Consider the following 12992-nt stretch of genomic DNA (forward strand, 5'->3'; position numbering starts at 1 on the left):
GTTAACACATGCATTTTATAATATTGTTAGTAATCAGCATATTTTTAGCTTTCATATGATAACTCAGAAGGCATATTTTGTACAAATATTATTGGAGTAGTGTGTAGGGTATAAATACAGGGATGCCTAGAGTCACTGTATCCAAGCTCAACTGGAACTCCTACAACTGCAGTCACTTTTTAAAAACTATTTTGATTTTAAACAAAATCTGTCACAAGCCTAATTACATTGACAATTCTGTACTTCACATCAGACCACTTGTAGAGCTGTTTAAAATGTTCTGTCTTTTCTGCTGTGTGTCACATAGCCTTCATTAGCCGGTATTCAGGCAACAGTTGCTGGTGCTGGTTTTGAACTGAGAACAGGTTATTTTGTTTTAGGAAAACAATACATTTTGAATCAAATTGCAATAAAATGTCAGTTTAGTAGGTTGAGTTCTTTTGTTAGTGGACATTTAAAGCAGGTAATATTGAGTTTCTGCAGAATTTCTTTGTTAAAGGCAACTTGAAGAAAAATTTTTTGGGTTTACTAGCATTTATAAGAAATCTATTGCTTTATCTAGACCTTTCTAATTTGTCAAATAACATTACAGTAAGAAACCTGTTCATAAACAGTGTCCACTCATGTAAATACATACCGGTGGGCATGATTCTGCAAAATTGAAGTCAATGAGTAGAAGCTCAAACCCTTAATGTAGATACTGTACATGGTGCTGTTATAAAATAGTTGTTTTGTAAACCCGCCATCTGTTACTGGAGTTAATAAACACAACTACATCAATTGCCATAATTATTAGTGTTTGTATGCCTGAAGGGGTGTTTTCACAAGTGTTCCCATTAGCAAGAGAAGGGGCTATAGATCCTTCGCTCCCAGATTTTTCTCAATAGTTTTATGTATTCTACCAAAAATAGGAATTTTGGAATATAGCCAAAGGAAAATCTTTGTCCTTTAACAACTGAAAAAATTAGTCATTTGCCCAGCTGTGTCAGAAAATAGTGAAACTTCTGTGATTTTATATAAAAATATTGGAATTATAAATGCATAATGACTTTTTAAATTCACTCTTTTTTTTTTTTTAAACCCCACCATTATATGCTATTCTGCTGGCCTTTCCTAAAGCACTTCTGACAGGCGTTTTTTTGCACAGCAAACAATGCTTTTAATACATTGCATAGTGGTTTGCTCTGAGATGTGATTTCTCCTGTTTTGCTGCATTGTGTGTTGGTTTTGTGAATTGCTCAAATGGAGCTAGGTTTGAGATGAACTAAACTCAGTTTGACTTGTGATGGTAGCAGCAATTGAACATTGGTCCCCAAAGGGTGAAAGTTTAGTGCAGGTATAATCACCTGAAATTCTGACTCTTTACTACACAAAGGAACAAACACTACAGTATTTAGAAGCCCTCATAATGGTAGGTGACTTTTTTTTAGGAGGGGTGAACAGAAGTTTGTTTAGCAAATATGCTATCAGCCAAATTGTAGAGTTCAATAACCCTTGCTGTAGGTGAATGTGACCTTGCAGTACATTATCTAATGTTAATATTTTAGCATTTGCTTTTTACATATGTTTAATTTTGAGACACTTCTCTTAAAGTGAGAATCAACTCTGAATTCCATTTGATGTGAGGTATTTAAAACTTTGATTTCCCTGTTCTTTCTACAGCCAAAAGTTCTTGAACAGTATTTGAATGTTGAAGATAACAGACTTCTGGTGCATCTGAAGGCATGCTCTGCAGTGAGCAAACTTCCTTACAATCTTTGGTTTAAGAAGTGTTTTGCAGGCTGTTTACCTGAATCCAGTTTACAGAGGCAAGTGTTCTCTTGTGTTCGTTTGTTTAGGAATTTCAGCTTTGTATAGCTGCTAGTAGAAGATAACTTCTCTTATTTCATCACCCAGAATATGAACTAGATTTGAGGAAAACTGATTAAAGTAGCACTGATTTAGAAATCATAACAAAATTTGATGTGACTCCACTTATTACAGATATAAGATCTTTTTAAAAGTGTGGATTTTTTTGGTATTTAAAAAAGATGAGGTTAAAATTTAATAATTTTGGCTGCATGTGCTAATACCACTTTCAGCTTCTTCGTATTTAAAACCCCAAATCCCTATTTTGTGACATACGGGCTAAAGGCACCTAAATTTTCAGATGTTTTAGTTGCAGTTATTGCTTCACTAAATGAATGTTTACTCTTTATTGTCATTTAATTTAAAAATGTAGTGGGAGAGTTTGTTTAAAAAATAGCACTTGATATGTTAAGTATGACAAAGTTCATGAAAATAAAGCATACTGTGGGCTAGTCTACACTACACAACCTTTGCCAATACAACTATGTTCGTATAGTTACACCAGCAGAGCCCCTAGTGGAGATGCCAGCTTGAAGGATTGGAGTCTGTTTATCACTGTAGTAGCTAAGTGTTTTTTAAAATATTTACTTTAAAATGCATAAGTCACTCATGGTAAGTGGCATTCTTGTTCTGTCAATGTCTGAGAAACAAAAGACAAATCTAAAAACATAAGCCACCCCTATTTATTTTAATACAATTGTTTCCTCTTCATTTCACTCTGAGAATTAATTCTTCGAGCGCTTGCCCATGTCGATTCCATGTTAGGTGTGTGCGCGCCCAAGTGCACAGCTGCTGGAGATTTTTCCCTTAATGGTATCTGTAGGGCCAGCTCTGGTGCTCCCTGGAGCCCCGTGCTCCTGCGCTAGTATATGGGGTACTGCCAGCCACACACCCTCTCAGTCCCTTCTTATTGCCCGTGACAGTTGCAGGAATGCTTCTTGTGATTGCAAGTTTCCTTGTGGTTTTCTTGGACTGTTTTAGACTTTTCTCTTGTAAATAGTTACAATAGTTGTTTAGTTAGAGTCTTAACTGGGACATTGTCCCAGGGATGGGGCATGCCATGTGCTGCCTGTCACAAACCTATGCCCGTGAGTGACCCACACATGAGCTGCCTTAAGTGCCTCGGGGAGACACGTCAAAGAGAAGTGCAGGATCTGCAAGGGCATCAGGCTATGCCCTCTCAAGGACAGAGACAATTGGCTGAAAGCCCTATTGATGGAAGCCGCCCTCCGCCCAGCTTCAGAGCTGTCCCGTTCTGATTTGGCACCGAGCACGCTTGCCTCCGTGCGGAGTGCTCCACTGGCACCATGCTCTTCCCGGCACCACTTCCCTTCACCTGTGCCGAAGAAGAGGCAGGTCCGTCATTGGGGCCAGGGCCATTGGTTCAGTGGCAATGTTGGAACCCCTGGGGGTTCCCTCCCATGCTGGGACCATATTCCCAGCAGGCGTCCTGAGTAGTTTCCGAAGGATGGACCCTGGCTCTGATGCGACTGGCTCAACTCAGAACCGGATCCCGATACTGAAACCCAGCGGTTCCGGTGCAATCAGTACTGGTAGTGGAGGGAAAGCCAGCCATACCAGCAGTGACAGCCACCTTCTCGTCTTCCCCTGATGAGGCGGTCGCAGGACCTGCCATCCTGTTGCCACCAGATGATTTTCGGGCCCACCAGGAACTCCTCAAGTGAGTTGCCTCGAACTTGGGGTTGGAGGTGAAGGAGTTGAGGAGCCTACCGATAGCCTCTTCAACATTCTGGCTGCAGCGCCTCTCTCCAAGGTGGCCCTTCCAGTGCATGACAGAGTTCTGAAGCTCATCAGAGCACTGTGGCAAACTCCATCTTCTGTGCCCCCAACTTCTAAAAGGGCAGGGAAAAAGTACCATGTCCCTCCCCAGGGCTTTGAGTACATGTATTTGCACCCATCCCCAGGGTCACTGGTGGTCTCAGCCACAATTGAACGGGACAGATAGGCAATCTAGCACAACCCCTAAAAATAAAGACACTAAGAAAGTGGATCTTTTCTGTAGGAAGGTGTATTCTACTGCCAGCCTACAGCTGCATATCGCCAACCAGCAAGCTTTGCTGGGGCTATACAAAAACAACATATGGGATTCGATGGCCAAATTCAAGGACTCATTGCCCCAAGAGTCAAGGCAGGAATTCTTGGCCATCATGGAAGAGGGCAAGGCAGTGGCCACGGCCTCCCTTCAGGTGGCATTGGATGTGGCTGATGGCGTCAGTGGTCTCTATGCGGCACAGTTCATGGTTGCAGTCCTCTGGATTCTCTCACAAGATGCAGCAATCCATCCAGGACCTCCCCTTTGAGGGCAATGCTCTGTTTTAGGAGCAGACAGACACCAGGCTGCATGGCCTGAAGGACTTCAGGACCACCCAATGCTCCCTGGGGCTGTATACACTGCCAGTCTTGAGAGGACACTTCTGGCCACCACCCAGGCTCTCGGGTCCACCTCGGCAGGGACTCTAGAGGAGAAAAGACAGAGGCTTCAAATGTCACCAGTCTGCCCCGTCATCCTCAACCCCCTAGTCGGGTCCTGCATCCACTCTGATGGGCTGACAGGCATTTTGAGGGTGTGCCCAAGGATGGCGTACCAGAGTACCTCAGGATCCCCACCCCCTTTTATTTCTGGACTGTTTGTCCCCCTTTCTTACTGCATGGACCCAGACTACCTCAGATGGTTGGGTGTTCAATACCATAACAGCTGGTTATACCCTGTAGTTTTCTTCCACCCCTCCCTCCCACCCCCTTTCCCTGTCCCTCTTCAGGGACCCTTCTCATGAGCACTTTCTCATCTAGGAGGTGGAATCCCTCCTACATGTAGGGACCATGGAGGAAGTTCCTCAAGAGCTGAGAGGGAAGGGGTTCTATTCCCAATATTTCCTAATCCTGAAGGGCAATGGGGGTGCCTCAGGCCCATCTTAGACCTGCACCACCTCAACAAATATCTCAAGAAGTTGAAGTTCTGCATAGTCTCCCTGGCCTCTCTCATTCCCTCCCTGGATCTAGGAGACTGGTACGCTGCCCTTGACTTGAAGGACGCCGATTTCCATATTTCTGTTTTCTGCAGACACAGGAGATTCCTCTGATTTGATGTAGGCCAGCACCATTGTCAGTTCATGGCTCTGTCCTTTGGCCTATCGTCTGCTCTGAGGGTTTTCACGAAGTGTGCGACTGTGGTGGCAGCTTACCTGAGGCATTGAGGTGTGCAGATCTACCCATACCTTGACAACTGGCTTATCAGAGGCACATCTCAAGCCCAGGTCCAACACAGCCTTGACTTGGTATAAGCCACCTGTCAGGTGCTGGGCCTCCTTATAAACTAATAGAAATCAACTCTGACCCTAGTCCAGAGAATAGAGTTTGTAGGCACAGTGCTCAACTCTACCCAGGCCAAAGGCTACCTACTGGAGACCCGATTCCGAGCTATGTCAGAGCTCATCGCAAGCATCAGAGCCCATCTGCTCACGACTGCTTAGGTTTGCCTCAGGCTACTAGGTCACATGGAAGTATGTATTTACATAGTCCAGCATACATGGCTGCACCTCAGACCCTTGCAGGTGTGGCTGGGGTTGGTCTGTACCGCTGGCAGACACCATTTGAACTTAGTGGTCACAATTCTGTCAAATATACTGTCCTCCTTGACTTGATGGACAGACCCGCAATCGGTGCTGGCAAGGGTTCCCTTTGTGGCCCTGCTCGCTTTGGTGACGTTGGTCTCCTGATGCCTTGGATTTGGGGTGGGGAGCCCACCTTGGCAACCTCAGTATGCAGGGCCTCTGGTCCCAGGAGGATTGCTCCCTCTATATAAATGTCAGGGAGCTCAGGGTGGTACACTTGGCTTGCCAGGCATTCTTACACTACCTAAAGGGCAGAAGAATGCAGATCTTGATAGACAATACTTCCATGATGATCTACATCAATAAGCAAGGTGGAGCCCACTTGTCTCCCCTGTGTCAAGGGGTCTCAGTGTGTGGGACTTGTGTGCAGCATGCCATTCATTTCGAGGCGTGTCATCTCCTGGGAGCCCAACATTTTCTGGCTGATCTCCTCAGCAAGTCCTTCTCTTCTTGCCACGAGTGGTCACTCCATCCAGAGGTGGTCAGTGTCATCTTCCAGAGGAGGGGAACTCCCTGAGTGGGCCTATTTGTGTCCAGGCAGAACAGGAAATGTCAGCAGCTTTGCTCGATATGCGGGCTCGCCAGAGGCTCCCCATTGGACGCCTTTCTGCTCTTATGGACAGGAGCACTACTATATGCTTTCCCACCAATACCCCTGGTGCAAAAGGTCCTCCTGAAGGTCAAGACGGACAAAGCAAAAATCATCCTGGTGGCTCTGGCGTGGCCACGCCAGCACTGGTTCAGCACGCTTTTGGAGCTCTCCCTAGCAACTGCATTAGAGCTCCTGCTCTGTCCAGACTTGCTCTCGCAGAACCAGGGCCATCTGCTTCACCCGAAACTAGAGTCCCTGCATCTGACAGTGTGGCTTCTGCATGGCTGAATGTGGAGGAATCGCCCTGCTCAGCGCAAGTCCAACACATTCTGTTAAGTAGCAGGAAGCCTTCCACCAGGGCAACCTACCTAGACAAGTGGAAATGCTTAACATGTTGGGCCTTGGGCCAGAGTCCTTCCCCATCCCGGTCCTCGCTTCAATCCATTTTAGGCTACCTGCTCCACCTCAAGCACCCAGGCCTGGCCATTTTGTCATTCAGGGTGCACTTGGCAGCTATCTCAGCCTTCCACCCTCCAATCCAGGGCAGATCAGTCTTCTCCCATGAAATGACGATCAGGTTCCTGAAGGGGTTGGAGAGACTCTACCTCCAGATTCGCGACCCAGTCTCTCCGTGGGACTTAAATCTGGTGATCTCTTGGCTCACAGGTCCCCACCGTTCAAGCTACTATCCTCCTGCTCCCTGCTGCTCCTCTTGTGGAAGGTTGCTTTCCTGGTAGTGATCACTTCAACCCCGGAACTCTGAGATAAGAGCACTGACATCGGGAATCCCCTTACATGGTGTTCTATAAGGACAAGTTCCAGCTTCGTCACCACTTGGCCTTCTTACCAAAGATGTCACAGTTCCATTATAATCAGGACATCTTCCTACCAGTCTACTTCCCAAAGCCTGGCAAGACTAATGAGGAGCATCGGTTGCACTCTTTGGATGTTAGATGGGCCTTCGCCTTCTACAGTGAGAGAACTAAGCCCTTCCGTAAGTTGATGCAGCTTTTTGTCGCAGTGGCAGACAGGATGAAGGGCCGGCTGGTTTCCTCTCAGAGGATCTAGTCGTGGATAACTGCCTGCATCAAGTTCTGCTATGAAAAAGCAGGGCACAAACTGCCCATTCCACCAGAACGCAGGCTTTTTCAGGGGCGTTCCTTGCGCAGGTACCAATTAAAGGTATCTGCAGAGCTGCTACCTGGTCTTTGGTCCATACCCTTGCATCCCATTACACCATCACCCAGCAGGCCCGGGACAATGCCAGCTTTGGTAGAGTGGTGTTGCAGGTCGCATGTCTGTAAACTCTGAGCCCATCTCCAGGAATACTGCTTGTGAGTCACATAACATGGAAACGACGTGAGCAAGCACTCGAAGAAGAAAAAACGGTTACCTATCCTTCATAACTGTTGTTCTTTGAGATGTGTTGCTCATGTCCATTCCATGACCCGCCCCCTACCCACTGTCGTAGTTGACGGTAAGAAGGAACTGAGAGAGTGCACTGCTGGCGGCATCCCATATACCGGCACATGAGCATGGGGCTCCAGGGGGTTCCAGAGCTGGCCCTACGGATACCACTAAGGGAAAAATCTCCAGCAGCTGTGCATGGAGATTCTATCTAACATGGAAACGATATGAGCAACACCTCTTGAAGAGCAACAGTTACAAAAGGTAGGTAGGTAACTGTTTTTTATGCTTAAATGTGTCAGGAAGGGGATTATAGGTGCATATTTGTACAGACTTTATAGTAGTGAATGAAGTATTGCCAATTTTTGAAAAAAAACAACAGTATTTCAGGACAGTTACTGAAAGTCTTGGTAATGAACTGAGACAAGGCAGAATAAGAATTTACTTTAGTAAAGGAGTGCACTTGATGAGGAATCTAAGAAGTTGTCCTGAGAACCTTCTAGCATTTTATTTCTTTTTACACAGACTTGTAATGTGTGCCTTGTTTATGGAAAAGTGTAGATGTGGAATAGTTCTTTGCATTCTTTGACAGAACAATGCACAGTAAATAAAACTTGATGAGCATAGGATTTTGCACGAAGCTTACTTTGTTTAAGCTTCATATTCTTGTTTCATTTTGTTTTTTTTTCCTTGTAATTGTCAGTATGTTTCTGTCCAGTGAAGGAATGGTAGGAGAGCCCTTCTGTGGCTAATTTAACACCTATGCGTTTCTAAGGATGTTAGTCTCACACAAAAAATCCCACTAACCCATCCTAACACGTAGAGCGTTTGCTTTAACTTTCAGTGACAGTGGATAGGACTTCTAGGACAGTTTAAATTTCTGTAGTCATTTCCCCATCAATATAATAATAAATTAACCTTCACAAGTTTTCTGAAGCATAAACTGTGAAAGTATGTCTGATCCTAAAAGTTAGGATCAGAACAATTGAACTAATAAAGATGTAATGTGTAGAAAGCATGTAAAAAATACCTAATTACAAAAATAAATACATTAAATAAACCCCGTGGCCTTCTATATTAGCCTTTTTTCTATAATTTTCTACTGCTGCAGCTCGGTTGGTGGTGTAGCACTAGCATAGACAAGGCACTGACCACTGCTGATGTATTTATCATCATGTCACACACTCACATTCCAGTTATTGTTTTAAATTAATTGAGCTGCATGGGCAGTAATAATAGTTGGAAGTTAAGAAGAGAGCGCAAGAGGAGACGGAGCTGGTTAGTGCTAACATTGGCCAGGTCTACACTACACGCCTCCGCTGTTATAACTACGTCTCTCGGGGTTTGAAAAATCCACACCTCTGAGTGATGTAGTTACACTGAATTTAACCCCCATGTATTCCGCCTCTTGGGGAGGTGGATTAACTATGCTGATGGGAGAGCTCTCTCCTGTTGGTATAGGAGCATCTTCACTTAAGCGCTACATTGGTGCAGCTGTGCTGATGCAGCATTTAAGTGTAGCCCTGCTTTTGTCTCCACTCCTTTCTTTCATAAAGATTCTCCTGGGTGGTGTGAACTAGGGATTAGTTAACTAATTGTAGTTGTTTTAATATGAGCATTTAAATGAAATGACTGCAATGCTTGTTTGGGAACAGGTTGAGTATCAATGGAAATGTTTCGGGGGGTTTTAAAACCCCCACCCCTTTCTGTAATGAGTTCATTCACCACACCAATTAAATCTGGCAGCAGAATCATGAAAGAAGGCTGGATGTGTCACAGCAGCTTAGTTTTAGTACATGTTGGAAAGACTCTTTCCCTGATCTTTTTAGGATTATAATTCTTTATGCAGTCACTACAATTTATACTTCTAGTATCTGGGAAGTAAACATTGTCTGGGGCACTATCATTTGGCTTGTGCCTTTTCTTCTTGACTTGTGATATATAAAGGAGGCCTAAGGGGTTTATGGTTTTTTAGAAATTCACGTCCCGTGTAGATTTTGCAATGATTGGAGAATGAGGACAAATGGTGACATGAAGAGCTATGATAATGAAGGTTGAAGAATTGAAAGAGGGTGGGATTATTTTTTAATAGGGAGTCATGTAGTAAAAGTATTTATAGCCCTTGGAAATTTACCGTCCAGGTTCCATGGTTTCATTAGTACATCTATAGGTTTATGCAGCATACTGGGGGTGTGGATGTGAGGAAGAAAGTGGGTTGGAAGGGTCAGTAGCTGTTATCTGTATATAATTATTATTTACAGAAACATAATTGACAATACCATGTTGATATCAGTTTCACTTCTCATACAATAAGATGGAATATTTGGTCACAGTAGGTATCCTTGTTTAGTTAGCTCAGCACTTTATTCCTTCTGAACTTTTAGTTTCAGTTGGTTAACTATTTGACAACTATCGTTATAGATACGCTAATTTTATTCCTTGGCATCAGGAAAAAAAAAATCTCATTGTCACTGATACTGTGGTGACAGTCATCCATGTGTAATAATTAAACTTAGCAGAACAAGATCTGCTTGTTAAGTTTTAGCTTATAATCGTCTAACAGTGCAGAACATCTGTATGTGTTCTATTTCTAATTGGGGTCTTTGTGTAAGCTTGGCAGCAGTAGGCACTACTGCTGTGCTGCTCTGCCCTTAATCCATTCTAGTTAGAGATTTAGTAGAATTCAGTAACTTGTGACATTTGATTTCCTTACTTTTGAATATAGATGGTACAGGTACTGCATGTATAATTTAATACATTGCTACATTCATGGAAACTATCTGGAAAAGAGATTTGTTGCAATGAATAAAAGATTAGAACAGATTAATATGGTTTGTTGACTTCGTTACTTACTATTTTAGGGTTTGGGACAAAGTTATTAGTGGATCCTGCAAGATTCTTGTGTTTGTTGCTCTGGAGATTTTATTAACCTTTAAAATGAAGATAATGGCCCTGACTAACACAGAGAAGATCACACAGTTTCTGGAAAATGTAAGTACTTGTCCTAGCTGTGCATTGTTTTTGTGGTATAGCAAATATTTTCAGGTTTAAAAAAAAAAACTGTTTATCCCTTGTTAATTCAATTGGGATAAAAAGCATTGCAAAATGAGTTTCATAACATTACCCAGAATTCTGAGAACTGGGTAATACTCGATCTGCCTTATCTCCCTCAGTGACAGTTTGCTTTTCTACATTAAACCCACAATCAATGTTTGTATGTATTTTTATTTAGAGGTAATATTTTAAATTTTAAGTTTACCATAGTTCTAATAACAGTTGCAGTCATTACAATGTTACAAACTTTTAGGAGGAAAGGAATCCATAAGGTAGCTGGTCCCAGGGTGTTAGGAATGGCTGATGTAGGCTTTTACCTTTAGAGGCCAGATTGATGACCACCTTCAGAAAAATCCATCGGAGGGATTATGGGGAGAACCCACTGTCCTTTAAGTCTCCCCCAATTGTTCTGTTGGGGGTGATTTGAGCTTCTCTTCTTCCCCCACACTGAATGAGCGGAGGTTTCCAGACATCCATGGAGGCAATAGGCTCTCTGCATGGACCATCAATGCCTCAGCACTGCCTTGAGCCATCTTGCGAGGACTTGTTGTATCCCAGCATTGGATCCTACTCATGCTCATGTGGTACTGAGAGATTTCTGTGGAAAAGTTAGTGTAGCTTCAAGCTGTGTTAATTTTTTGAAATTCCTTACAAGGTTGATGGCACAAGGCTACCTGGCCCTGGTCTGCTCTCTCCCCAAAGAGTGCTCACTGTGGAGGTGACTGAAACACCCCCTGTGACGAAGCGGGACTGTTCTTAATGTTTCCTCTGAATATTGTGGGGATGCCTCAGTTCCCCCTAGGCAGTTCTTAAGTATCTAGGTGGTGGGATAAGGGGTATGATCGTTGCAGAGCCCTAGAGGGCAGGTGTGTGCAGGGGTCTGGACACAGAGAATGGCCAGCACCCTGTTTCCTGGAAACTGATGGCCTGGGCCCTTCCCCCCTGCGAGGTGAGAGCTAAAGGGTTGAAGAACAAAGGAATCAGGTGACCTCCTGGCCTGGGAAAGGGCCAAAGCCCAGAGGAGAAGGGCCTGGAGAGAGTTTCAGTTTGGGGCAGGCTGGGGATGTGGAGTGAAGTGCAGACGTGGTTGTCTGGCTCTCTGCCCCCCAAAATGGACCCAGCTGAGAGTTCCTGTTCTCTGCACCTACAAGCTCTGGTTTAGACCATGTTCCTGTTGTCTAATAAACCTTCTGTTTTAATGGCTGGCTGAGAGTCGCGTCTGACTGCAAAGTTGGGGTGCAGGACCCTCTGGCTTCCCCAGGACCCTGCCTGGGTGGAGTCGCTGTGGGAAGCGCACGGAGGGGCAGAGGATGCTGAATGCTCCGAGGTCAGACCCAGGAAGGTGGAAGTTGTGTGAGCTGTGTGTCCTGAAGACAGGCTGCTCACAGAAAGGAGACTTCCCCAGAGTCCTGACTGGCTTCATAGGGAGCAGTTCCAGAGCATCGCCCAGGGACTCCGTGACACCCCCTCCACCTCCCTTTATGTGGAAACAATGAGATTGTTCCTCTGAGAGAGGGGTGCCAATCTGGCCATGCCTGAACACATTGGATCCATCCAAAGGCAGGTCCTGCCTATGGCCATTTTTGTAAATATTTTGGTTAGGGAGAAGAGATGACAAGTTTGGAAAGTGAAATAAACAGAATGGAGAATAGAAATATTACTTTGAGTGACTGGATATTTTGTTTTAGGCTCTTTGACTACCCTGTTAAACTTAACACAAACCTTTCTCCTGATCTTTTGAAGATTCCTCAAGATAACACTGATGCAATAGTGAGCAAAGCTATTGATCTGTGGCACAAACATTGTGGGACACCGGTACATTTGGTATGAGAACTTGCTGCAGTCCTCACGGTTTGGAAGGACGTACCTTCTGATGGTACTTCCCTAGATTAGTATCTGTAGATGTTAAATTGTTTCACATTTGTGCTGTAAATATCATGGTGATTAATTTGTAAATTGTTGCAGTAAAAATAAAGACTGAGTTGTGCTGTGATGAGCATTAATTTTGGTAATATAGTTGCAACATTCAAATGCGCTAGTACAGTGCTTTCAACCTTTCCAAACTGCTGTACCCCTTTCAGGAGTCTGATTTGTCTTGCGTACCCCAAGTTTCACCTCACTTAAAAACTACTTGCTTACATAATCAGACATAAAAATACAAAAGTGTCACAGCATGCTATTACTGAAAAATTGCTGACTTTCTCATTTTTACCATATAATTGTAAAATAAATCTATTTGGAATATAAATATTGTACTTACGTTCCGTGTATAGTATAGAGAGTAATATAAACAAGTCATTGTATGAAATTTTAGTTTGTACTGACTTGGCTACTGCTTTTCTATGTAGCCTGTTGTAAAACTAGGCAAACATCTAGATGAGTTGATATACCCCAGGGGTATGCATCTCCTTGGTTGAGAACCACTGGGCTAGGGTCCTCTGAATTGTGGCATTAACGTA

General features: G+C 44.0%; 1 protein-coding gene across 4 annotated transcripts in view; it reads left to right on the forward strand.

The window, feature by feature from the left end:
- LOC311516243 (TBC1 domain family member 7) overlaps positions 1-12558 on the forward strand; it is a 28914-nt gene extending 16356 nt beyond the window's left edge. For all 4 annotated transcript variants that reach the window (XM_084620109.1, XM_084620107.1, XM_084620106.1 and 1 more), the window contains exons 6-8: positions 1663-1808; positions 10341-10470; positions 12277-12558. In XM_084620109.1, the coding sequence (XP_084476235.1) occupies positions 1663-1808; positions 10341-10470; positions 12277-12363 (363 nt within the window). In that variant the 3' untranslated portion in view covers positions 12364-12558. The remainder of the gene's footprint in view (positions 1-1662; positions 1809-10340; positions 10471-12276) is intronic.
- The last annotated feature ends 434 nt before the right edge of the window (positions 12559-12992 follow it).

Source organism: Lepidochelys olivacea (assembly GCF_965140295.1).
Source record: "Lepidochelys olivacea isolate rLepOli2 genome assembly, chromosome: 2".
Lineage (NCBI taxonomy): Eukaryota > Metazoa > Chordata > Testudines > Cheloniidae > Lepidochelys > Lepidochelys olivacea.